This window comes from Zootoca vivipara, chromosome 1 (genome assembly GCF_965207765.1).
Source record: "Zootoca vivipara chromosome 1, rZooViv2.hap1.1, whole genome shotgun sequence".
NCBI classification, from domain to species: domain Eukaryota; kingdom Metazoa; phylum Chordata; class Lepidosauria; order Squamata; family Lacertidae; genus Zootoca; species Zootoca vivipara.
In genome coordinates, this window is record NC_142582.1 from 10161746 (window position 1) to 10189640 (window position 27895).

Below are 27895 nucleotides of genomic sequence, written 5' to 3' on the forward strand. Positions count from 1 at the left end.
AAGACTTTGCTATTTTCATCCGAGAAATGTTGGAGAGGACGCACTATTATTGCAACATCCCCGTTCAGGGGTCCCCAGACTTACCCGCCTTCGGGCCGGTGCCCGCCGCGCCGATCGCGCACATGCGCACACCCATTTACTGGCGCGGTGGCGCGCTTCCAGGCCGGAAAAAATGCCGAAAATTGTTTGTGCGCATGCGTTTGGGCCTCCCCTGACCCGGAAGTGCACCGGAAATGACCTCTTCTGGGTCGGGAGAGGCCCATACGCATGCGCAGAAATGATTGTCGGCAATTTTTTCCCGATCTGGAAGTGTGCCGCCGCGCAGCGCGCTGCAAGAGCAGGCGGCGGCAGCGGGCGGCGGGGGGCGCCGCGGGCCGGATTGGGAGGCCAATTGGGCAGCATCCGGCCCGGGGGCCGTAGTCTTGGGACCCCTGTCCCAGTTGCTTTTATGCACCGTGAGCCTGGACTCAAAACTTAAAATGCAAAAGCTAAAAGTGACACCCCACCCCCACAAAGGGGATTTACCCATTGTCTTATCTACCTGGTACCAGAGCAAAGCACTTTTATATTATAATGCAAATAAGGGAAAGAAACAATTTACTTGGTGATAAATACACATTGCTGTGGTTTTGCTCTTAGCTGCCCTTTTTTCTGGCATTATTGGACAGTACCTAAGCTAGCCTCCAAGGTGGCCCAAAACAGGGATGTGGGGAGCATATGGCAGTGTTTCTTAACCAGTGTGCCTCCAGATGTTTTGGGACTACAACTCCCATCATCCCTAGCTAGCAAGACCAGTGGTCAGGAATGATGGGAGTTGTAGTCCCAAAACATCTGGAGGCACACTGGTTGAGAAACACTGGCATATGGCATGCCAGATGTTATTGAACACATACTCCCATCTGCCCCAGCAAGCATGGGGACTATAGCTTGTAATCCAACACACACACACACACACAGACAGGTAAAGGACCCCTGGATGGTTAACTCCAGTCAAACGCAACTATGGGGTTGTGGCGCTCATCTTGCTTTCAGGCCGAGAGAGCCGGCGTTTCAGGCCGAGAGAGCCGACCCAGACAGTTTTCTGGGTCATGTGGCCAGCCTGTCTAAACCACTTCTGGCACAATGGGATACTGTGACAGAAAGCAGAGTGCATGGAAACACCATTTACCTTTCTGCCACAGTGGCACCTATTTATCTACTTGCACTTGTGTGCTTTCGAACTGCTAGGTTGGCAGGAGCTGGGACAGAGCAATGGGAGCTCACTCCGTCGCCGGGATTCGAACCTCCGACCTTCTGATAAGCAAGCCCAAGAGGCTCAGTGGTTTAGACCACAGTACCACCCACAACACTATCTGGAGAGCAATGGCTTGGCCTACAAGATGTACTCTGTAGCAGGGATGGGCAGAAGGTAGACCGGCTTCTTCTGGTATTGGACTAGTAGATCGCCCTCATGGTCCCTTTCAACTCTACAAGTCTATGATCTTGTTGAGGCCTACTGTTGTTTTACTTCAAGGAAAGCAATATGTGCGCTTTGATTCTGGCAGGGGGAGAACTTTTTGAAGTTAGCAGAGAGACTGCCTTTGATGCGGGTACAGAATTTGAACCTAGCTGGGAACAAGCGTGGGGGGAAACAGTTATTCTGAGGAGATAACGTGACCGATGCTATAACTGGTATTGCCCAGAATGGGGGACGTTCCCCTTTACTGAATGTGCACCTGCCATTTATCTAGCGTGGGGGTGGTTTTTACCTCTCAGGGTTTTTGCCTCAGGATCCCTTTCCAGCTGAACAAGCAATGGGAAAGCCACAGGTTCTTTGGGAAGCTTCCCAGATTTAAATTTTTCCCTATAAGCTCTGGGCGAGTCTTCGGATATCTGAGGCAACCTGCAAATCTCTGGCACCTGGAGAAAAACAAAACTTCAAAATGTTAGTGTTAGGGTGGTTGGGTTTTTTTTTTGGGGGGGGGGATGTTTTTGACAGCACTCATTTTGACGCCACCCATTTCAAATCACCCCGGATGGCATTCCTGAAAATTGTTACCCAACTCTGCTTAGGGAAGGGGCTCTACAGGTGGGCAGAGTTCCTGGTTACATTCTGGTTTTGGAACTATTACGTTTTCCTGCATGCATTCAACTGTAAGCATTCTGAAACAATGTTCGGGAGAATCCATGTTTGTACTTGTAGTTTAAACACGACACTAGGAACCTAGCATGTAGTTAATCATGCTTAATCCCCTTTGATTTCAGTGGGGAAATGCCACCTTGTCCTATGCATGATTACTCAAAAGTGAGCCCCATAAAGATTAATGTGACTTACCTATGGGTAAATGAGCATAGAATTGCAGCCTAAGCCATACTTAACTCCGCTGTGCTACACCCAAGGGTGTTGCCCTCTATTTCACTATTATTCATGGGTATTGTTTTGGGATTATTAACTGACTGTTCATCAGAAGCAGAAGGCTGGTAGGAATGGCATCACCGTTTTCCATTTTGCAAAACAACTTTTTTTTGACAATGTCAAACCAAAAAATTGCCACCTCAATCGTGCTGCCATAGGGCATCATGTAAGACTATGAAAAAGGGTTTTGCTGGGCTTTTATATACTTATACCCTTATATTCAATTACATGGATAATTTTCTTCTTGCCTTTTCCAAGGACCGTCTCCACCCCCATCATTCTACCCGGACATTGAGGTCCAGCGCCGAAGGCCTTCTGGCGGTTCCCTCGCTGCGAGAAGCCAAGTTACAGGGAACCAGGCAGAGGGCCTTCTCGGTAGTGGCACCCACCCTGTGGAACGCCCTCCCATCGGAGGTCAAGGAGATAAACAACTACCTGACATTTAGAAGACATCTGAAGGCAGCCCTGTTTAGGGAAGCTTTTAATGTTTGATGGATTACTGTATTTTAATATTTTGTTGGAAGCCGCTCAGAGTGGCTGGGGAAGCCCAGCCAGATGGGTGGGGTATAAATAATATATTATTATTATTATTATTATTATTATTATTATTATTATTATTATTATTCCTTCCCAGATTATTTTTATTTATTACATTGTTGTTTAGTCGTTTAGTCGTGTCCGACTCTTCGTGACCCCATGGACCATAGCATGCCAGGCACTCCTGTCTTCCACTGCCTCCCACAGTTTGGTCAAACTCATATTCGTAGCTTCGAGAACACTGTCCAACCATCTTGTCCTCTGTCGTCCCCTTCTCCTAGTGCCCTCCATCTTTCCCAACATCAAGGGATTTATTACATTACTACCCCATCTTTCTTCCACCGTGGGACACAAAGCAAATCACATGGGATTTCAGAGTGGTCTTCCATCCAGGCCTGGACCAGACTTGGACCTGCTGAACTTTTGGAGGTAAAACAAAAACGGACCTGCTTCCTATGTTCTTTCATGACTTCACATTGCTCTGGCCTTGTTCCTGGTTGAATAGGAGAGAACAAGTCTGTAGTCACAGGGGTTCCTTCATCTCTCCCATGTTTGCCCTTCAGATACTTTTGGTTAACTGTGGAAACCAAGAGGAGATGAGAGATCAAATACAGTCATCCTGATCAGAGACAGGGAGAAATTTGGTTCTGTTCACATTTTAATGCAAATCTACTTAATCACTGTTTTCTGAAACAATATGCAGACCAAGATGCGGAAATTCAGCAGGTGGAAACATACTGGTGCAATTTTCTACCTTTGTCCTACATTTAATCCTGCATTTTGAGACTGTTGCCCATCGACAAATTATTTCCCTGTGCTTTTAACAGGCAGAAACAATTGCTGCCGTTAGCAATCCTCAGAATACCTGCGGGTGAATTTTGAATGGCTCACAGCAGCCTTAACTTTCTTACCGCTGTATGTGATCTTTTTTCCAGGGAAGAAACCTCCATAGAAAGTCACGTGGGATTTCTCGCACCCGAGCTCAGAAGTATCAATGCTGGTTTTCCCCATTGCTTGATGATCTCTGGATTGGTTCGCGACTTCTTCACTGTGGCCTTGAACCTCTCCGTCTCGGGGAACGTCCACCCATCTGTCCTAGGAGATGACGGAAAAGTACACTTGAAAAGCAGCATTCATGGGAACGTAGGGAGCTGCCTTATACCAAGTCAAACTACTAGCTCAGCATTGTCAACAACAATGGCTGGCAGTGGCTCTCTGGGCCACTTCATGCTTCAGATTTTGGTCGCCATTAACAAGCAGCAAACAGTAATTTAATTAAGTATATATTTACGTGGTGTGGGTGTGGGAGTCCATGTCAGGAGTATGGGCAGGAGTCAGGCTCTGGGGCCTGTAGTGCTTTGCAGGACTGGGGCCTGCCTCAGCTTGTGCTGGAGAGGCAAGGAGTGGTCACTCAGGTGAGGCCACTTGATACCTCACTGCACCTGGTGGCAGGAGCTGGGAGGGATAAAAGCTCAGCATTTCCCTTCAGCTCTTTGCCACAGCAACGCTATCCCTGCCTGGTTGCCTCTGGCCTCTCGCTCCTTGGACCCTTGCCTTGCCGACGCCTTGATCCTCAACCCTTGGACTCTTGCCTTGCTGACGCCTTGCTCCTTGACTCCCAGACCTTCGCCTCTGCCTTGCTCCTTGACCCTGTGACTACCTGCTGCTGGACCCTCAGCCCTGCACCTGTTCCTGCTTCTACACCACCATCTTGCCTCTGGTCCTGACGTCCTCAGCCAGGGCTTCAACTGCCCGCCGACCGGACCGTGACAGTCCACTTACCTTGGGCCATTAAGCAGCTAATAATTAATAATAATGTTTATTGTTTGTACCCCACCTATCAGACTGGGTTGCCCCAGCCACTCTGTATGGCTTCCAACAAATATAAAACCATAATAAAACATCAAACATTTTTAATGCAGGGCTCATAAACTCTGGGATTAAATCAGAGGTTTTCTTTTTTAAAAAAACAAAAAAAGCCTGCTCTACTCACCCACACTTCAGTCTTATGCCAGCAGAGGGAGGCAGGTGGTGCAAAATTCAAAGACTAAAGGGAAGGAACTGAACACTGGAGTTGATTTATAAAGCATCTCGGCTTAGAGCTTTTCCAAACTTAACTTTTGCCCTGCTCTTTCTAGGCACTGTCTGCGATTTAAAGCTGTGTGTCCAAGTGCCCTTTGTTTTGCTCCAGAGCTTTCCCTGCGAAAGCCGCTCTTTTAAAATATATTTTTTGGAAAGTGCACCCCACCCCCGAGACCATTCCATTGTGACTATCCAACCTCCCAAAATTTCAACACCTCTTGCGCTGGCTTGACCCCTTTCCGTTTTAACAGTACAAATACCTTCCATATCTCCCCCAAATAATTTCTCCTGCACATTCCCCATCTTACCTTAATAGCACATGTTAATTTAGCATGAATTGCTATCTCCCTCAACTCTTTATACTGTTCTTCTTCCGTTTTATATTCACCTTGCCCCTTCCAAAACCCGCTCTTTGAAGCTGAACCGTAGCAGATGGCAATTGGTGGAAAAACCCACTACTATGTTTGCTCCGATTGAGCACCAAAGATCAGGTTTTCACAGGGGAAGCTCTGGGGCAGAAAAACAACCATGTTTGGTCATGGAGCATTGTAGACCTCTGCCTGGAAAGAGCGGGCAAAAGGTGGATAAGCCCTTAGGCCAAGGGAAGATAAACGAAGGCTCCTAAGTCGGGACACTATTAGAGCATTACTCTACAATGCTCACAAGGCTTTCCTACATGTGTGTTGCAGGCACACGCACACAGGGCTCCACTTGTGTATCCATCCCTATGTGAAATCAAGGCTCATGAGAGAACAAAGTGGTATCATGTGGAAGAGAGTTGTCCATAATTTGCTTGAAGGGCCTGGGGAGTCTGTAAGTTGACCAGAGAAAGTGGAGAATGGATCTTGAAGGAACTCAGCATGAACTCACCTTGTTCTCTTACAATGGCAATGGCGGCCAACTGAGAAGCGCCAGAACTGAGTTCCGGGGAATTCTTTATGAAAAAAAGCCCTGTTTATAGGCCATGAAGAAGAGGGAATTTCAACATGTGCACCCTCTGCAACAATACCTATGGCCTAACGGTGGAGGGAGGCCCAGCCCATTGGTCATGCTGACTGGGGCTGATGGGTTCCCCATATGAGCATCTCCCACGTCTAGCCTAAAACTTTGGTCTAATTATTAGTACCTCTGGTATCCTGCTGTATGCTGTGTGCTGGCTCCAGGTGGGCTCCTTTGCCTGCTGTCGTGGAAGGTGAAAACTCAGTTTTCTTACTGAAATCCTTAAAGGAATACGAGCTCTTATTCTGGCATGCTTTCCTTCTTCATAGCTTTCCCCCAGTCTGGCTTTTTCCTCATATTGTTTCTGAGATGAGGAAGCAAGGCCTGTCAGACAGGTGAGTATGTGAGTATCATGGCACAATGCAAAGCAGTTGTATTGTTGTTGTTTTGTTTTAATATTACTTTATAATGCCCAGAGGGCTTCTAACCAGTTTACAAAACATTTAAAAAACCTGCACAACATTGTTAAAACACAGAAAAAGACGCCATAATTAAAACACACAATGAAACAAATCGGTCAAACATTAAAATATCAATTGTCATGATTAAAGTGTGCAATAAGACAGTACTATTAAAACAGGAGTGGAAAAAACTTTCACCCTCCTGATGTTGCTGAACTACAACCCCCATCAGAACCGGCCAGCAAAGGAGGATGGGAGTTGTAGTTCAGCAACATTGGGAGGACCAAAAGGTTCCCCACCTCTGCATTAAAACAACACAGCAATTAAAACAGCATTTAAAACAGGAGACTTGGGTCAGGAGATCAAGGGAATGTCCATATAAAAAGGTGCCTCTTCAAAAGCCAGGGGAATGCCAATGCAGATGGGGGCATCTCGCATTTCAGCAATGAGTGAGGGCCGCTTGAGAAGGACGCAACAGGCATGCGCCCTGCCAGCCCTGCATCGTTTTTGCGAGTCTCACAAAGTAGCACTAGGCTCGCAGGGTGCTGTGAGCACACCCCTCAAAGCAGGGCAGTGTTGGCCGTGTCGGCTGGCTGGGCTCCCCACTGCACAGCCAGGCAGGCATTGCAGCGCAGCCCTGCTCAGCTCTAGTGGGTGGGGCTTGCTCCGGCAGTAAACCCCACCCCCAGAACCGCTGTGCACGCCCTGACGCATGCACACCCACCCCGGGCACCAATGAGGAACGCTCTGCCATTGCTCAGGCTTAACTATTGCTGGGTTCCATGGCATGGGCGTACTCAGGATCAAAACTGGGGGGGGGCAAGGGGAGGGGCCAAGACACGGAAGGGGAGGGGCCACAAAGTGGGCGGGAACGGCGAACTCGCGCTCCACCGGGCTGTGCCCCTCCCTAGAAGCAGGGCTGGTGGGCGGAGGCGGAGCCCAGCCCAGCGGAGCGCGAGTTCAGCGTTCCCGCCCGCCGCGCTCTCTGGTTCCCCGCCGCGCTTGGCCTTGCCAGAGGGCGCGACGGGGAGCTGGAGGGAGGGTGCGGTGCGGCGCGGCGGGAATGGTGAACTCGCGCTCCGCCGGGCTGTGCTCCGCCTCTGCCCACCAGCGCTGCTTCTAGAGTAGGGCAGCTGCCCTAACTTGCCCCGTGGTGGGTACGCCCTTGTTCCATGGGCCTTCGGCAGTTTCCACAAGTTATGTTTACATTTTTGTTTTTCGGGGGCTTGCTCTACTGGCTTCTCACTCTTTACCACTGAATCAGAACAAACATCCACCGGGTGTTCCTCAGATTGATGTTTGCTCCAATTTATCGCTAAAGAGCGGGAAAGCGGTGGGGCAAATGGAAAAGTGTTTGGACCTGTGTTTTCCAGACACAGGACAAGTGGAAGTACAGTGGACCCTCGGGTTATGTACCATTCTGGATACGTAATCTTTGGGTTGTGAAAGCAGCAAACCCAGAAGTGTTTTCACCGCTTGCGCATGCGCAGAAGCGCTCTATCGTGACTCACGCGTGCGCAGAAGTGGTGCCTCTGGTTACTGATTTTTCGGGGTGCGCACGGACCCCTGAAACGGATTACATTCGTAACCAGAGGGTCCACTGCATGGGTGAGCCCCAAGATTCCATCCAGATAATTTTCCCCAGGGCAATAGAAATGTGCATTTGATTTTAATTTTCCACTTTCTCCTCTGCATTAATAACATTCACACATACACACACTCAGCATAATGAGAGTGGCCCGGAGAGAACTTTAAAAATGTGGAAGCAGGACCTCATGATGCCTGAGGCAGAAAATCTTAATGGTTTCCCTCAGTTAGCAACTGGATACAGGTAAAATCTACTGGGAAGTTTCCCCGAGCCGCCTAAAATGGCCACAAAGACAATCTGTCTCTCTCAGAGCATGTTTGCCCTTCCCACTGCTACAAAATTCAGTGTGAGGTGGCCAGAAGAAGGCATGGGCAGCACAACCTCACAGTCTATGTAAGACCACAGCCTTCTGTTGTGTATTGAGTCAAAGGATTTTATATCTGTATTATTATTGTCTGTATTTGCATTAGGATAAAGTAACTGCCTTTTGGTTCCAGAGGGTACAGCTACTATTGGTTCATTTAAGCTGCTGTATTTGGATCCTCTGTCTTATTGGTTTCCTCCAAAAGGCAGCACTGTGATTGCTTGATATTGTTCCCTCCAAAATGTATCCCTTCCTAGCTAGTCCCCTGTCCCTATAAATGTAGCTTTCCTCTCCTCAGTCTTCAGTCTTGTTCACTTTAATAAAGAGCTGTTACTAGAGAACTGTCTCCAGCATGTTTTGTCAAGAGAGCTGAAATCACAAACCCCACGTCACAACAACTGGCGACGAGGATGGGATCCGGAATGCTGAGGAGCGGTTAAACACAACCCTGCCTCAGAGTCCGGATTGCAGCTGAGAACAAGACTCACTGGCCAGCTGAGAAGACGACCCTGCCCGCTAGGACAATGAATAGTCCAAGGGTATTGGAGCCCTTCCAGCCATCAGAGCCCCACACCTGGGAAGACTACGTCGAACGCTTTGAGTTCTTCGCAGTGGCTCAAGGGATCACCGATGCCAACAAAAGAAGGGCCACATTCCTGAGCTACTGTGGGCCCGAGACCTTCAAGCTAGCCAAGGCATGACTTGCTCCAGCGAAGCTGAGTGAGACATCTCTCCAAGATATTCTTGCCTGCCTAACAAGCCACTTGGCGCCTACTGAGACCAAGATGGCCCGGCGGATGGAGTTCCATAAGAGGCAGCAGCATGCTGGGGAGTCTGTATCCGCATTTCTGGCTGAACTCCGGAAGCTCGCTCAGCACTGCGGCTTCCAAAATCTGGAAGAGACTCTCCTGGATCGGTTTATTGGTGGTCTGAGCAGCAAGAAAGCCAGAAGACGCATCGTGGCTAAAGAAGAGGTTACCCTTGCTTCAGCCTTGAAGGAGGCCACCGCCACGGAGAATTATGAAAGAGAGGAGCTTGATGCCAGTCGCAAGGCCACTAAGCCACAGATAGAAGTTGCGCATGCCATGGACGAACTAGAGGCTACTCCGAGCCAGAGCCCAGTCCGTGGGGTCGAGTTGGTGCGTCAGGCCTGCACAGTGCACAAAGATCACCAAGGCAGTTGCCCAGGTTGTGGCGGAAACCATGGGCGGAAGAGTTGTCGTTTCAGGGATGCTATGTGCCGGATGTGCGGGAAGACAGGTCACATCGCCAGGGTCTGTAGATCGGCGGCGTCGGGAGCAACAGGAGCACCTAGACTGGAGCATCGCAGACCGCCCACAGCAACTCGTTTTCTAAAGGACTGCCACTACGTAACGGAGATCAACGGGAGGGCCGTGCAGTTTCCAGCGCAAGGCAAGGCACATGTCAAGGTGAAGATTGAGGGTCAGCAGTGCGACATGGAGGTGGACTCCGGATCTGCATTCACCATCGTGTCGGACCAGACCGCGAAGACATTCTTCCCCAGGGGTAAGTTGCCCCCTCTGGAGCCCTTCCCGGCAACCTTGCAGTCGTACTCAGCAGGCCGCATCCATGTTATGGGAATGTGTGCCGTGAGAGTACAGTTCCGGGACAAACAGGCTGTACTCAAACTGGTGATTGCGAAGGGCAGTCGCCCCAGTCTCCTGGGCACTGACTGGTTCCCCGCCCTGGGACTGAGTATCTCAGGGCTTAATTCAATCCAAACCTGCCCTGAGATGAGCGAGGCATTATGCAAGGAATTTGCTGGTCTCTTTAATGGAAAACTGGGTTGTTATAAAGGGCCCCCAGTTGACTTCGAGTTGGACCCCGGTGTGGCCCCAATCCGACTCAAACCAAGGCGAGTGCCATTTGCACTGCAACCCAAGATCGAGGCAGAGCTGGATAAATTGGTCAAGCAGGGAGTTCTCTCACCCGTGGACTCTGCTAAGTGGGAGACTCCAATCGTCACGCCCCTTAAAGCAAATGGGGAAGTCAGGATATGTGCAGATTACAAATGTACTATCAATAAGGCACTCAGGGGAAACTCATACCCCATTCCAGTCGTATCACATCTGTTGGCTAAACTGGCTGGGGGCAAGGTGTTCGCCAAAATTGACCTGGCACAAGCTTACCAACAGCTGCCAGTAACCCCACAATCAGCGGAAGCACAGACTATTGTCACACATAAAGGGGCGTTCAGAGTTAACAGATTACAGTTCGGAGTTTGTGTGGCCCCAGGGATTTTTCAAGGGCTCATGGAACGCCTGTTAAGAGGTCTGCCGGGGGTCTTGCCATTTTTTGATGACGTTTTGATTGCTGGAAAAGACCCACAGGAACTGGTTGCGCGTGTCCGTGCAGTGTTGCTCAAGTTCAAGGAGGTGGGGTTGCAACTGAAAAAAGAAAAATGCAGTTTTGGGGTGCCAACTGTGGATTTCTTGGGGTTTAAAATTGATGCATCAGGCGTCCACCCCACAGATGCTAAGATTAAGGCCATCATCGAGGCACCACGACCACAGAACAAGACGGAGTTGCAGTCATTCCTGGGACTTATTAACTTTTATCATTCGTTCTTACCCCAGAAAGCTTCGGTAGCTGAACCATTACATAGACTATTGCAGAAAAAGAATGTGTGGCGATGGGGGCGGGAGCAGCAGAAGGCTTTTGACTCCTTGCGAGGAATGCTGAGTAGCAGGAGCGTCCTTGCTCATTATGATGAGTCAAAGCCGCTGGTCCTGGCATGTGATGCCTCTCAATACGGTCTGGGGGCTGTGCTGAGTCATAGGGAACCGGATGGGTCGGAAAAGCCCATCTCTTTCTATTCCCGTACGTTGTCGCCCACAGAGCGCAACTATGCTCAAATTGATAAAGAGGCACTGGCTATTGTGTCCGGAATCAAAAGGTTCTATGATTATTTGTACGGTCGCCATTTCTCCATTGAAACGGACCACAAACCACTGTTAGGGTTGTTCAACCCAAACAAACAAACGCCACAAATTCTCTCCCCCAGAATGTTGCGTTGGTCAATATTCCTGAATGGGTTCCAGTACACCTTGACCCATGTGCCGGGGAAACAGTTGTGCCATGCTGATGCGCTGAGTCGATTGCCCCTTCCTGGCGGGAGCAATGAGGATCCTGCTCCAGCGGAGCACATTATGATGCTAGAAACACTTCCGGGGGCTCCTGTAACAGCTACGGATATAGCTGAGAAAACTAGGAAAGATGCTGTTCTCTCCCGTGTGCTCACTTGGGTGGGGAGGGGGTGGCCAGGTGGTCCGCATGAAGAAAAATTCAGGCCTTATGCGACAAGGCAGCACGAATTGTCCATGCATAAGGGTTGTCTCCTATGGGGAGATAGGGTGATCATCCCAGCACCACTGAGAAACAGGGTTCTTGAGACGCTTCACATGGGACACCCGGGAATGGTCAGGATGAAGTCGCTAGCCCGATGTTATGTGTGGTGGCCTGGAATGGACCAGAACATAGAACAATGGGTACGAACATGCAAGGCATGCCAAGAGGTGCGGCCAGAAGTGGCCAGAGCACCAGTCCACTGGTGGGAGCAGTCCAGGACTCCCTGGAGCCGGCTGCACATAGATTTTGCTGGGCCATTCCAAGGGAAGGTCTTTTTGGTTATCGTTGATGCATATTCCAAATGGTTAGAAGTGGCGATGGTCCCTAGCATGGCATCAGCTGCCGTAATCAAGGTGTTGAGGCAGCTGTTTGCTACCCACGGGTTACCTGAGACCATTGTATCAGATAATGGGGCAGCTTTTGTATCCCAAGAATTCAGGGCATTCTTGGCTGATAACTTTATAAGAGGGGTCACATCCGCGCCCTTTCACCCATCCTCCAATGGGCAGGCTGAGCGCATGGTAAGAACAGCCAAAGAATCCATTGCGCGCTTAATGGAGGGTAACTGGTCGGCTCGCATTGCGCGAATGTTATTTTTGCAGCATGCGACGCCGTGTACTGTGACGGGCAAGTCGCCAGCCGAGCTGCTCTTAGGTAGAAGACTGGTAACGGTGCTGGATTATGTCCACCCAGATAAAATGCCAAACCGTAATTCAAGAGCAACCCCCCAGGCTGAGACTGACACAACAAGGTATCTCGCCCCTGAAGATCTGGTCTGGGTGAGGAACTATTCACGAGGTCCGCGGTGGGTGGCCGGTGTGATCACCCGGGCTAGTGGACCTGTGTCCTATTATGTGACCTTGGAAAATGGGCAAGTTTGGAAGAGACATATAGATCAGCTGAGGCGCCGGGCGCTCAGCAGGGAGGAGTCAGATAATTCATCCCTGGCTAATGACGCACAGCTGCGAGACCAGAGTGAAGATGGCCCAGAGGTGCAGTCACCAGGGGCTTCAGCAAATGAACCAGGGTCTGCTAGTCCTCAGGATGACGAGGTACAGGTCGGGGACCCTGAGATGTCTGGGACTCCATCTGTTCCTGACGAAACCCCTATAGCAGCCCCTCCACCACAGGTAACACCCAATCCAGAATCTGCAACACCTGTTGTCAGGAGATCAGGTAGAAGTTGTAGGACCCCACAGTACCTGAGGGATTACGTCTGCTGTGCTCACTAGGGGGGGAGGGGTGTTGTGTATTGAGTCAAAGGATTTTATATCTGTATTATTATTGTCTGTATTTGCATTAGGATAAAGTAACTGCCTTTTGGTTCCAGAGGGTACAGCTACTATTGGTTCATTTAAGCTGCTGTATTTGGATCCTCTGTCTTATTGGTTTCCTCCAAAAGGCAGCACTGTGATTGCTTGATATTGTTCCCTCCAAAATGTATCCCTTCCTAGCTAGTCCCCTGTCCCTATAAATGTAGCTTTCCTCTCCTCAGTCTTCAGTCTTGTTCACTTTAATAAAGAGCTGTTACTAGAGAACTGTCTCCAGCATGTTTTGTCAAGAGAGCTGAAATCACAAACCCCACGTCACAACACCTTCTTTGTGTTATTATTTATGACAATGGTATCTCCTCCCACTTTTCTTCTATGGAAGCTAAAAGTGGCCACAGACATAGCGTCCCCACTTCCAGGCATAAGCCTTGAGGTACTCTGGGAAGCATCAGTTCGAGTAATGTTTTTAGGACCTACTCTAGTTGCAACTGTAATTTGCTTTAAGTTGTTTTCAATGCTGTGTTTTCTGGTAAATGGCACTATATAAATATAAATATTCACTGTGCAGACATTACAATAAAACCATAAATATCTGTATGCCACGTTAATTTAATTTCCTTTCTTTCCTTTACTGTAACTCAGGCATCCCCAAACTCGTCCCTCCAGATGTTTAGGAACTACAATTCCCATCATCCCTGACCACTGGTCCTGTTAGCTAGGGATGACGGGAGTTGTAGTCCCAAAACATCTGGCAGGCCGAGTTTAGGGATGCCTGCTGTAATTGATATAAGGAGAGGGGAATAAGAAAATACTAGTTGTGAGATGATGATAGATGGATAGATAGATAGATAGATAGATAGATAGATATGATAGACAGACAGACAGACAGATGATAGATATTCATTCATTTGCTACTGTACCTGGCTTAGCCTGTTCTTCTTCTAATTCAGCCTGTAAGTATTGGTACGGTGAACAGAAAATATGCAGAAGATTATATTTCGGCGGAACAGCTGACAGATCCTGATTCTTTCTGTGATCTGGTGTGTCTTCCTCTAGCAACAGGGGGTCCCTGATAGAGCCTGCAAAATGTATACATAGCATTCATATATCACTTGGAAAAAGACAGGAACAAAGGTAGATTCCTTATTCTGAGGCAGGCATCCCCAAACTTCGGCCCTCCAGATGTTTTGGACTACAATTCCCATCATCCCTGGCCACTGGTCCTGTTAGCTAGGGATCATGGGAGTTGTAGGCCAAAACATCTGAAGGGCCGCAGTTTGGGGATGCCTGTTCTGAGGCAACTCATTGGTCCATTTGCCATAGTCTCAGACAGGAATCTTCCCCAGCCCTTCCTGAAGACTCATCCATTGGCCCCTTTTTGGTGTGTAAAACATGTGTATCTTCAGCCTTATAAGACTCAGGAGCCACTTTTAACCCAAACATGCATTTGGGGACACGGTTTCTTAATCTTTCCCCTTATAATTGCACAGCGGTGGTGCTCCTGCTGTAGCCAACCTTGGAGCAGGCAGCCGTGACCTACCAGCTGAAGACCATTTTCTGAAATTTGAGTCCCCCACAATAGGGGGTGTCTTATACATGGGGGTGTCTTATAGATGGAAAAGAACGGTATTTCTGCACATACACAATAAATTTTCCCCATTCCCCATTACTCTGGTTTCTCTTCCGATTGTATAAATCTTTGGCCCTTTAAGTCTAATTTCAGCAAGGGAAGGGACCCTGTAGACACCATGAAAGCTCTCTGTGGGCACATGCATACCCTTGGGCACCACGTTGCCGATCTCTGGGGTGGACACAGCAGGTTGAAATATCTGGTGATATATCTGCTTGCACATCACCCATAAATTTAACACTTTGGTCCTATGTACTTATCCCTTGATATCAGTAGGATCTCCCTCCCCGTTTATTTTAATTAATAAATGTTAAATTATTCTATAAACCTGTATGGATCTTTATTTGTCTTTTAAAATATATATTTTATTAAAGATTTATTGGTTTACAAAAATATGTGCATTGTCTCTTTTTTCAAGCTGAGTTTTCCACAGATCAGTTTCATTTGTTGTGAGACATTAGTGTTACATACAGTGTTAGGTTAGGAAGTAAAGAGGGGGGGAAGGGGGAGTGGGGAGTGGGGTCGGGTGGCAATGCTTCTATTCTTCTACTTAGTCTATGTGTGGGGTTTTGTGTCGGCATCACTTGTGTGGGTTCTCTTACTATTCACTTCTTGTATTTTCTTGGTGGTGAGAGAGGTTGGGGGTGGCGTAGGGTGTGGTTGGTTGTCTTTGGTTGGCTGTAGTGAGATTTGCTTTTGTGTGTGAGCAGGATATGTGTGTTCGTGTGTTTTTGTTTTTTTAAAAAATATTTTTTATTGATTTTTTGACATATAACAACAAAACATACATCACCCACACACCAACCCCGGCATTACCTAAAATAGAAAACAAGAAACACAAATAAAGACATTAACATATCTAAACATAATAAAAAAACAAAAACATACATATATAGTTCAAAAACCATTAATCTTTTCTGACATTGTAGGTTGACCTCCTCAGCCCCCCTTACTGTGGTTCATCTTATACTCTCTTTGGGAATTTCATAACCATCATCTTAACATTGTTTCTTTCTATCTTAAACATGTTTATACCTTTTAAATTTCACACCAAAATTCTATAATTATCCTTTTCATTATAGATTACATTTTTATCATCTATGACAACATCATACTCCTCTTTCCTTACATATTATATTTCTGCCTTAAACATACTTCTTCATTTAATTCATATTATAAAATTATTTATCTGCTTTTATACAATACTAAACTAAAAATTCTCTTCCTTACACCCACGCCTCTCTTCTAAGAACTCCCCATCTCAGTCAAAACCATATTTCTATTGTTAACCCTTCTAATCACGTCCCCTTTTACGGTCGGCAAGTCTATATAAACAGTCCTATTTCGATCCGGGTTCGTGTGTTTTTGGATCAGATTAGCCAGATTGATTTGTATGCTGTCGGCATAGCTGCCAAGTTATCCCTTATTTTAAGGGATTTTCTCTTATGCTGAATAGGCTTCCTCGCGAGAAAAGGGAAAACTTGGCAGCTATGGCTGTCGGCGGATTCTTGTTGTCGTCTTGTTTTTATTTGTCTTTTTGAAGATCATTATTTAGTTGGAAAACATGTTTCCTACAATTGTTTTCCCCCAGCGGTGGAGGAAGCCGACCGGGCATCTGGGGTGCCACGCATGCCCTATGCCAGGGGCAGGGCCAGCCGCCCGCAGGGGGTGGTACCAGCCGCCCGCAGAGCGGTGCCAGACGGGGCAGGCTGCTCCCCAGGACCTTCGAGGACTCTGCCTGCCTCCTCCCACTCAGCAGCCCTACAACCAAGGTGGCCCCGCGGTGAGTGCCACCCGCTATTTTGCCACCCCCCTCAGTGGTGACAGACGGGGCGGACCGCCCCCACCGCCTCCCCTCCCTCTGCCCCTGCATCCTTATAATAACTTTCCAACCATTTCAAGTAATTTTTATGATTTTGTTTCCATATGGTGCCCAATGTTCTCTGCACTATTCTTGTTTCAAGTCATACTGACCTGCACACTGAAGCTTTCGTAAAATGCTCGGGTCCCAAGTCTGAGAGAGTTTGAGGAGGTACCTCTTGGGTGAATAGCCTGGTCTCATCTGTCTGTCAGTCCGGATGTCTGGTTCAGTTAGGAAGTGAAGGTACGGCTGCCAAGTGACCCTGTTCTTATCCTTGCATAACCATAATATAGATAACAAGGTGTTAAAAAGCTTTAAAATTGCAACTGGGTAATATTGGCAATTGACTACTGTTAGTAAATCATTTCCCCCCCAAATATCTGTGAAGCCAGACAGATAAGTGAGACCCACAAATTACTTAGAAATATCCCCAGATTCTTTTGCACAATGAGGGTAAATAATCATGGTGTATTTAGAAAGCAATCTGACATTATTCAGCGCAAATGTAGTATATATATTTTCTGTCCACCTCTAACCCCCAGTTCTGAATGTTTTCAGTTTACTGAGACCTCTGGGTATAGGGCTGTATATAAATTCAATAAATAAAATAAAGTAAATAAATACTTAAGTCTGAACGGGAAAAAGCCAGCTCTGCAGGGTGCCTATTGGCTAGTACTCTGAAATCACCAACACACTTGTCTCCGAAAGCCCATGAGAAGTTTTCCAACTGTTATTAAAATGCTTGCATTTTAAAAAAATAAGATAATGAATGAATTGAACATACATACATATGAACATTTATATGCCACTTTACTTTTTTTAAAAAAAGTAGGTAAAGGTAAAAAAAAGTAAAAGAACCCCGGGACTGTTACGGTAAGTCCAGTCAAAGGCGACTATGGGGTGCGGCACTCATCTCGCTTTTCGAGTCATGTGGCCAGCATGACTAAACCACTTCTGGCGCAATGGAACACCCTGATGGAAACCAGAGCACACAGAAGCACTGTGTTCCCGCCACAGCGGTACCTATTTATCTACTCGTGCTGGTATGCTTTCAAACTGCTAGGTTGGCAGAAGCTGGGACAGAAGCTCGGAAGGGAAGGTTTGAGAACCATTCCACTGTGGTGAAGGACTTCTATAAATACTCTTAAAATGTTACATCTATCTTCGCTCCGACTCACCCATGAGTAAGATGAGACAACAAAATTTTACAATGGACTTCTAAGACTTCTTATTTTCTGTTTTGAAGCTGATGACTAACATTTACAATTTTGGGCAGTAAACAAGATTATATTAAATAAAACTGAATTTTAACTTAAACCAGATGCTGGATCAAAGAATTGCGTGAATCACTTTGCTTCATTTTTTAAAAAGAAAAATATTGTCATTCCAGGCCGAGTTTCAAACTAAGATTGAAAACAGTAAGGCTGTAAATGTGCATGTGGGTCACACAGACCCTATTTTGCCTTGTGCACAGGAGCGCTTTCAACTGACCTGCACATCAATGTTTCCCACACACACTAGTGTGTTTTTCTTTTTTTAAAAAAATATTTATTGATTTTATAAAAACACAGCATAAAAGACAAAGAAAAAAAGAACACAGAATATACATAAGAAAACAAAACACCAACATTACAATAAAAGAAAATATCAAATCAATCTTATATCACCATTCTTAATCGACTTCCTCCATTCCCTCCCTACTACGCTTCACTATCTTACTTCCTTAATACTTTCTAAATCTTAATTTACAATCTTATTATCACTCTTAATGACTTATCAATACTATACATCTCTTATACTTATCTTAATTCTATACTACGGTAGTAAATCTTAAAATTCCATACAATAATGGCACGTAACTAAATCTTAATACCAAATAAACTTAACTATCACTCTTCTACAACCTCCTTTTACTTCCAAATCTTTTGCTAAAAACTACTAATCTTACAATTCTTTTCTAAATAAACTTTGAATTTCTTCCATTCTTCTTCCACCAATTCTTCCCCCTGGTCCCGGAGTCTCCCAGTCTGCTCAGACAGCTCCATAAATTCTATCAGCTTCATCTGCCAGTCGTCCACCGTGGGTATATCTTCAGTTTTCCAATACCTTGCTAATACAATTCTAGCTGCTGTTGTGGCATACAGAAAAGGCGTAATATCTTTATTGGGTAGTTCCTCTCTAATCATCCCAAGTAAAAATGCTTCTGGTTTCTTAACAAACGTGTTTTTCAACACTTTCTTCAATTTATTATAAATCTTATCCCAGAAGCTCTTTATTTGGGGACATGTCCACCACATATGGTAAAAGGTTCCTTCCACATTCTTACATTTCCAACATTTATTATCCTGTTTATGATAAATCTTAGCTAACTTTACCGGTGTAAGATACCACCTATACATTATCTTCATCATATTTTCTTTCAATGCATTACACGCGGTAAACTTCATATTCTTCTTCCACAACCTTTCCCAATCTTCTATCATTATGACTAGTTGTCACGGTCCGGTCGGCAGGCGGTTGAAGCCCTGGCTGAGGACGTCAGGACCAGAGGCGAGATGGTGGTGTAGAAGCAGGAACAGGTGCGGGGCTGAGGGTCCAGCAGCAGGCAGTTGCAGGGTCAAGGAGCCAGGCGGAGGCGAAGTTCTGGGGGGGTCGAGGATCAAGGCATCAGCAAGGCGAAGGTCCAAGGGTCGAGGATCAAGGCGTCGGCAAAGCGAGGGTCCAAGAGTCGAGGATCAAGGCGTCGGCAAGGCAAGGGTCCAAGGAGCAAGAGGCCAGATGCAACCAGGCAGGGATAGCGTTGCTGTGGCAAAGAGCTGAAGGGAAATGCTGAGCTTTTATCCCTCCCAGCTCCTGCCACCAGGTGCAGTGAGATATCAAATGCCCTCACCTGAGTGGCCACTCCCTGCTTCTCCAGCACAAGCTGAGGCAGGCCCCAGTCCTGCAAAGCACTACAGGCCCCAGAGCCTGACTCCTGCCCATACTCCTGACACTAGTGTGGTATTCTTCTCTCCCTTCGATTATGAGTTGTTGTCCTATCCTCTGATTTTGTACTTTCCTATTCTCCCTGAGTTCCAAAAACTTGAGGTCTACTGCAGACATTTGAATGTCCATTGTGGAACTTTTGAGTTGCAAGTTTTCTGATATACCGGACTTGAACAAAACAGTGGGTTAAAAAAGGAAAGGAAAGTGTGTGTCATGTCTGGCCGCCACCTACTGAGAAGTGTCTTGTCAATGGAAGTAGGGGGTGGTGATAGATGGCACCCAGTATAACATAGTACACAATGTGCTTCAGTATGTCCAAAGTTAGGTAATGTGCGACTATATGTCAGACTTCCGCCTGATCGAATCACATCCATGCACCAGGAAAATCCAAATGAAATGGGATAAAGTGAGGGCTGCCACTTGGATGAGGAAGATGTTGTGTGGATCATACAAGGTGTGACCAGAAAGTTCGGTGAATGGTCACCGAAATCAGACAGCGAGAGAAGGCCTCTTTTCGTACTGCTTTCAGTTGCCCCCCCGCCCCTCGCTGAGTACGCCCATGGGTACATTGGTGGCCCGATGAAGTGGCAAGCCTGTGTCTCGGCTGTGGAACCCTTTCCTCCAACATTACATCTAGGATTCATTGATTTTTCAGTCTGTAGCAGCGTTCAACTAACACCCCGTAGTGTGAAATGGCATACCCCAGATGAAAGCTTGCCATCCCATAAGCTGTTTGTGAGATCTTCATGTCAAGCTACACCTCAGCAAGTTCATTATCAGGATATAGATTTATACTGCTCTATCGGTGAGTGGTTTCATTGTCTCCTGCTGGTTTGGTGTTTGTTTTTTTGCAGCACCTTTTTAGTAGAACAGATGAAGTAATTGGTGATAGCCGTGTGGTGATTGAGGTGGAGATATTGGAGTGATGGAGCATTTGTGTGTGTTGGCAGATGTGTGAGAGGTGTAAGAAAAGAATGGGATGAGGGATAGTTGATTAAAATAGGGACATACAATTCAATAATACTAATACTAATAATAATTTTTATTTATACTGGGTTGCCCCAGCTACTCTGGGCAGCTTCCAACACATATAAAACGTAATAAAACTATACAGGGCTGCCTTCAGATGCCTTCTAAAGGTTGTACAGTTACTTATATCCTTGGCTCGGGGGTCACATGGCATGATTTATGTTTCGATAATAGGGGAACCAGGAGTAGATATGAGGCAGAAACTGGGTGTGAAGTGTTCAGGTTAATGGGGGTGAGTGCTGCATATTGTGTGTCAGTAATTAAGTGGTATATGTATGGATGAAATAAATTTTAAAATGAGAATGAACAAGGAAAATTCCTAAAGAAGAAGAAATGGCTGCCTTCTCTTGGTGCATAAACACCTACTTGCAACGTGATACAGTTAAATATCTTAAAAAGTTTGAAAATAATTGCATTAAAAAGCAACTGCTGGAGCAAACATTTATTTTATTGATTTATTTGCCACATTTTATGTCTCAAGGAGTTCAAAGCAGCACATATTGTTTGAGAGCCGCTGGTTTTAAACTTGCTCTATTTTTGTATTTCTGCTTCGTTTGATTAAAAACACTTTAGTCTTCTGAAATATGTCAGCCTCCTGAAGATAAGGATATGGTGGAATACAAATGGGAGAGGGGGAGAAATAAATAGCTTTAAAACGCAGCTGGAAAGGTGAACGGTGTTATATGAAAACAGCAATTCATATGCCTCATTAATGGTAAATAACTTTTGTTTCTCCTCTTTACCATTTTGTAGCCGTTCTCCCGCTTTTCAGCCAAAGCAAAACTTCAAATTTAGGGGAATTGATAAAGCTTAAATTGGTCTTGGTTTCTAAATGAGTCGAATGCCATTGTGTTGTATTATATTAGCATGTCCTGGTGCCTTGTTATGAAAACTATTGAAGTGCTTCGAGTAATAGCAGGCATGCTGAGACTTGTCCGTTTTCTTTGGTACTGCAGCTAGTTATTCTATATATTCACCCTGTTCCCAGGTTCCAATTTACACACTTCTGCTCAAGGGCATTCGGGTAGACATTTCTAGTTTCACTATATAGTCGTACCTTGGATCCCGAACAACTTGGCAGCCGAACGTTTCAGCTCCCGAACGATCAGAAACCGGAAGTAGTGTTCCAGTTTTCGAATGTTCTTTCGGAAGCTGGGCGTCCGACGGGGAAAGCCAATCAGAAGCCGCACTTTGGAAGTCGAATGGACTTCCGTAACAGATTCTATTCAACTTCCGAGGTATATTGATTTCCCCAGCAATGGCGATTAAAACAGAACAAAAGAACATGATGAAACAGGTCCAAGACCATCCAGTCTACCATCTTGTTTTCACAATGGCCAGCCAGATGCCTAGAGGAACCCACAAAGAGGAGGACTTGAGCACAACAATGTTCTCCCCACTTGTGCTCCCTGGGGCTCAAGTCTGGGCAGCGTTTATGTAGGTAATGGGCTGCCCAGATGAAAAGACCCTGCTCCTGGCCTTCCCAATGTGGTCCAAAGGAAAGCGGAGCAATACGTTTGTCACCAGTTTGGCTGCAGGAGTTGCTGGAAGGCGCCACCCAAGAAATCCCACAAATTCTGGATTTGTGTAGGGTTTACTCCTTAGCTTTTTCTTCTCCCAAAAATATCCCACAAAGCAGTGGAGGTTTTACCAGAAACAGTTAAATGGGGGCAGGATGAATTGTGGTTTGACGGAAGGGTGGACTTTTCAAAAAGACTTTTTAGGACTCGGCTGCTCTCCCAATAAAAAAAACATCCATATGCCTGATCAGATGAAGCAATGGGTTAACTCAGGGCCGGATTTAGGTTTGATGAGGCCCTAAGCTACTGAAGGTAATGGGGTCCTTTATACAGTATGTCCAGCTGTCCTTTGTCAGCAACAAATTGTCACTGTTTTTGTGTTCAGTAACCCCAGGTGGCACCCACAGAGTCTAGGGCTTGCTGATCAGAAGGTCGGCGGTTCGAATCCCTGCAACGGGGTGAGCTCCCGTTGCTCGGTCCCAGCTCCTGCCCATCTAGCAGTTCGAAAGCACATCAAAGTGCAAGTAGATAAATAGGGACTGCTCTGGCGGGAAGGTAAACGGCGTTTCCGTGCGCTGCTCTGGTTCGCCAGAAGCAGCTTTGTCATGCTGGCCACATGACTGCGGACAAACGCCGGCTCCCTCGGCCTATAGAGCGAGATGAGCGCCGCAACCCCAGAGTCGGACACGACTGGACCTGATGGTCAGGGGCCCCTTTACCTTTTTAATTTATGGACCTAACAGGTATCTAAAGCCATTTGCACATAACCAATACGATCCTACACAACACAAAACATTGTTGCTGTATGGTTTTATTTCATTTGTTTTTTAATCTTATATTTTGGAAGTGTACATCCATATTTTTTTCCTTTAATTTTTTTGGGAGCCCCCAAGAGAGTGGGGCCCTAAGCTACAGCTTGTTCAGCTTATACGTAAATCCAGCACAGGGTTCACTCCACCTTCCTTTCCTGCCATCTCCGACAGCAGCGTGATTTGCAAAAGCCTGCGAATATCCCTGCTGGATTCTAATTGTCCGTGGCAGTCGGCACACGATTTCATGTGTTTGGTCACAGCAGTACCCCCTCTCCTTTAATCTTTGATGGATGTCATGCTTGGATACACTGATGCGGCTCGTACCACAGGCAGTGATTCCAGGGGTGTCTTTTGTCTTCGTTCTTCGGTCATGGAGTCCTTATTGGGTCAGACAGTATTTAGTAAAGGATTCCCTTCCCAGCTATGTGAAACAGGGAATTCTGTTGGATGTAGACCATAATGGCCAGTGCTTTTTTTTCTGGGGGTACGCATACCCCTAAACATTTTGTGAATCTTAAATTTGGCCTCATTGAGGGGCAGTATTTCAATATGAGTAGGAAAATGACGTGATGGCAGAAAGCGAGGAGGAATTAAAGAACCTTTTAATGAGGGTGAAAGAGGAGAGCGCAAAATATGGTCTGAAGCTCAACATCAAAAAAACCAAGATCATGGCCACTGGTCCCATCACCTCCCGGCAAATAGAAGGGGAAGAAACGGAGGCAGTGAGAGATTTTACCTTCTTGGGCTCCTTGATCACTGCAGATGGTGACAGCAGTCAGGAAATTAAAAGACGCCTGCTTCTTGGGAGAAAAGCAATGACAAACCTAGACAGCATCTTAAAAAGCAGAGACATCACCTTGCCGACAAAGGTCCGTATAGTTAAAGCTATGGTTTTCCCAGTAGTGATGTATGGAAGTGAGAGCTGGACCATAAAGAAGGCTGATCGCCGAAGAATGGATGCTTTTGAATTATGTGCTGGAGGAGACTCTTGAGAGTCCCATGGACTGCAAGAAGATCAAACCTATCCATTCTGAAGGAAATCAGCCCTGAGTGCTCCCTGGAAGGACAGATCGTGAAGCTGAGGCTCCAATACTTTGGCCACCTCATGAGAAGAGAAGAATCCTTGGAAAAGACCCTGATGTTGGGAAAGATTGAGGGCACTAGGAGAAGGGGACGTCAGAGGACAAGATGGTTGGACAGTGTTCTCGAAGCTACGAATATGAGTTTGACCAAACTGCGGGAGGCAGTGCAAGACAGGAGTGCCTGGCGTGCTATGGTCCATGGGGTCACGAAGAGTCGGACACGACTAAACGACTAAACAACAACAACAACAGGAAAATGACGTACCCCTAAACCTCTTCTTTAAAGAAAAAAGCACGGATAATGGCTAGTTTAATCTATCCATAGGCCAGATACTTCTAACATCCGCTTCCTTAAGTGCACAGAGTAATATTCCTCAGTGGTTTGAAAAGTTCTCATTTAGAAGTCTTGTTGAAGGAAATTTATTTATGTGAGTAAATCCACGTTACAGGCTTGAGTTGGTTTAATGCTCTCTTCTCAGAATTATTGCACTTTGCCTGGGAATTAAGGAGCTTTAACGAAGACATCTCAAAGCACCTCACCCAATTACAATTCCCAGGATGGTTTGGGGAAAAGAATGGCAGTTAAATGGCTATGAAATAATAATAATAATAATAATAATAATAATAATAATAATAATAGTTTGGATTTGATATCCCGCTTTATCACTACCCTAAGGAGTCTCAAAGCGGCTAACATTCTCCTTTCCCTTCCTCTCTGAGAGATTTCAGAGAAGTGTGACTAGCCCAATGTCACCCAGCAGCTGCATGTGGAGGAGCGGAGACGCGAACCCGGTTCACCAGATTATGAGTCCACCGCTCTTAACCACTACACCACGCTGGCATAGATGATATCGAAATAGCCACATATGTGATCTATCAGATGTTCATTCCCCCCCCCCGGATTTTTTAAATGTATAATTAGAAATAACCTACTAATTCCTGAATGCAATTGGGCTGTGCTCTCTTACCTGTTTGCGTCCATATGCCAAGATGGCTCGCACCAGATCTTGGAGGGTGTGAAGTTCTATGTGTAGTGTCTGGCTTCTGCTTCTAAATCTTCGCCACGTCTTCCTGATTCCTTTCAGTTTCCTTGATGGTTTGGCTAGATCTTCCGAATAGAGAAGTAACGCGCCTGTTCTCGTGCTGTAGGTTTTAGGAAGACACAGTCCACCGTCTCCCTCCACATGATAGTCGTGGAAATTGGTTTCAAGGCACTGCCAGTTCAAATAATCCTAACAAGTAAAAAAAAAAGCCCAAAAAAGTGTATTATTAATTTATATACCGCTAAATGGCAGAACAGGCCTCTAAGCGCTTTTACAAAGCATAAAAACCAGTTACGCAAACATATAAACGTAAACACCCATAATTAAAATAAAGGCAACCCCCGATCTGTGCGGAGGTTGCGTTCCGGGTCATTGCGCACTATCGCATGCAAGTGAAACACCCCCTTCTGCCCCACCCCTGCCCTTTTAGTGACATCTTTTATGACATTTCCGGGTTCAGCGCTGCATACATGTGCACAATTGTGCACATACTGATTGCGCCTAAAATGGCGGTCGCCCGTACAAAATAGAATAATCCCATTAAAACGTCAAAATATAAACATGGGCATCAAGAAGGGAAACTCAACGAGGTTTCCTACTTCTGCACATGCAGCTGGCATGTTCATTTCTCACTGCTCACTTCTCATCCACTACACTGCCCCCTGCTACTTTTTGAAGCCTAGTACACATGGCATTAGCCACAATCCACTGGTATCCTGTAGCTTGAGAAATAATGTACTCCTGTTTGATGTCCTTACCCTCTTACAATAGCCATGGTGTCACTGAGGCCCCTTTGCATTACGTGTTTTCTGGTTCTGCTCAAACTAAACCAATTCTGTTTCATTAATACAGTAGCTGTTCTGGGTGACCGTGTGGAGAAAGTGTATAATGTGCTCCTTGAGCTGGACTTCTTTTAAACTTTCTACAGCTCAGAACATGTCATCTTGCTTCTAAATACAGTCATACCTTGGAAGTCGAATGGAATCCGTTCCGGAAGTCCGTTCGACTTCCAAAACGTTTGAAAACCAAATCGCGGCTTCTGATTGGCGGCAGGAAGTTCCTGCAGCCAATCAGAAGCTGCGGAAGCCCTGTTGGATGTTCGTGTTCCGAAAGAACGTTCGCAAACTGGAATAATCACTTTGCAGCGTTCGGGAGCCAAAACCTCCAAGTTCCAGGGTGTTCAGGATCCAAGGTATGACTGTTTGTGAGACGAGGCGGGAACAGCAGCAAACTTGTTCCCCATTACGAAGCACCATAAAATACTGGTAACTTTCACAACCCTCTTTATTACATTATGGGGGGGGGGCTTTACAGGGCAGCATGACTGACCTCGTGTGAAGCACAAACACGGTATGCAAATCATAGAAGCCTCCAGAACAGTACTTCAGAAAAGAGGACCTGCAACATTTGTCACAACCGAATCCATTGAATTTTGCACACAGAGACTTGAGTGCAAAATGAAAAGGTATTCCACAACACAAAATGTTTCCCCCCATCTTTGTATTCTTACAGCTTCCCTCCCTAGACAAAAGGTTTCTCCAAAAATATTATTACAGAACCCTGTGTCACAATGTCGGCAGCTGCTGAGTGATAATAAGAACCCCCCACATGGTTAAAGAGAACTGATCTCTGTCATGTTTCTGAATATTTTTAGACTGAGATGGTTCACCATGCAAACTATCTGAATAAGGTGAAATGTATTTGAGGAGTCTGAAAAGAAAACATTCGTACCATAAATATATTCAGGTACTTGCATGAATGCCACATGTGACTGACGGCTAGCCTTACAACCAATTAACATGAAGGAATTGGGAAGTTTCTGACTTCTAGCAATTAAGCTGCTCTGTCACACACAAACACTGAATTTATCATTGAAAGTGGATTCATGTGATGGGCTCAGCATCTTCTGGGAGCAGCTGGAAGTCAGCGAAGGCGAGGCCTTTCCTGTGGCTTCCGCATGATGAAGCGGTCATGAGATCAAGGCCTCAGAAACACGGGTTATACTGTATTTCAACCTCGACAGGGGACTACTGTAATCCTCCAGCGTCGACCGACATGGACTGTAGAGAAAGTCTTGGGGCGGAACCATGTGATGAGTTTGCCACGAAAGTAGGCTTGCTCCCTTTACAAAGAGGGCAGTCTCTCTCTGAAGAGCTGCCTGGTCCAAGTCCAATTTAAAGATAAAATTTAAAGATAAAAAGGGGCCTTGAAGTTGCCCACCAACAGTTAGCACCCAGACAGCAAGCTAAGCGGCCACAATGGCGAGATGTATTGTACAGTGGTACCTCTACTTACGAATAACTCTACTTTTGAATGTTTCTACTTACGAATGGAGCTCCACCCGCCATCTTGGATGCGGTTTAGATAGGATTTTTTCTACTTACGAATTTTTAGATAGGGTTGCTTCTACTTGCGAATTTTTTCTCCCAATACATTCCTATGGGATTCGACTTACAATTTTTTTCGACTTACAAATGTGCATTCGGAACGCATTAAATTCGTAAGTAGAGGTACCACTGTATTTCTATTTGAAGCAGAGTAATTATCTTTACATTTGCATCTGCACGTGCATACACACACACACACACACACACACACACACACAGTGGTACCTCGACTTACGAATGACTCGACTTGCGAATGTTTCGAGTTACGAAACATTTTGGATGCGGTTTAGATAGGATTTTTTTTAATCCCCCCCCTTTGTCTTCGACTTAAGAATTTTTTGACCTACGAAGGTCCGTTCGGAACGGGTTAAATTTGTCCATCTAGGTACCACTGTATATATATATCAGCTCATGCAAATGACATGCAAAATTATGGCTCTTTTTTTGGTGCTGCATCTCTCCTTTCTGTGCAATGTCAATGCACTGAAGGCTTTCGCTTCCAAGGACCTCCTTGACAGCGAGCGTTTTACAAAGTTGCCC

The 27895-nt window shown here is 46.1% G+C and overlaps 1 protein-coding gene across 1 annotated transcript in view; it reads right to left on the reverse strand.

Moving 5' to 3' along the window:
* The window catches only part of KIAA2012 (KIAA2012 ortholog), a 76797-nt gene that overhangs the window by 46214 nt on the left and 2688 nt on the right, over positions 1-27895 (reverse strand). The window contains exons 2-8 of the mRNA XM_035137391.3: positions 24894-25157; positions 16611-16770; positions 13927-14085; positions 6141-6337; positions 3844-4027; positions 3379-3509; positions 1749-1899 (exon numbers count right to left, since the gene is read on the reverse strand). Of these exons, the coding sequence (XP_034993282.3) occupies positions 1749-1899; positions 3379-3509; positions 3844-4027; positions 6141-6337; positions 13927-14085; positions 16611-16770; positions 24894-25157 (1246 nt within the window). The remainder of the gene's footprint in view (positions 1-1748; positions 1900-3378; positions 3510-3843; positions 4028-6140; positions 6338-13926; positions 14086-16610; positions 16771-24893; positions 25158-27895) is intronic.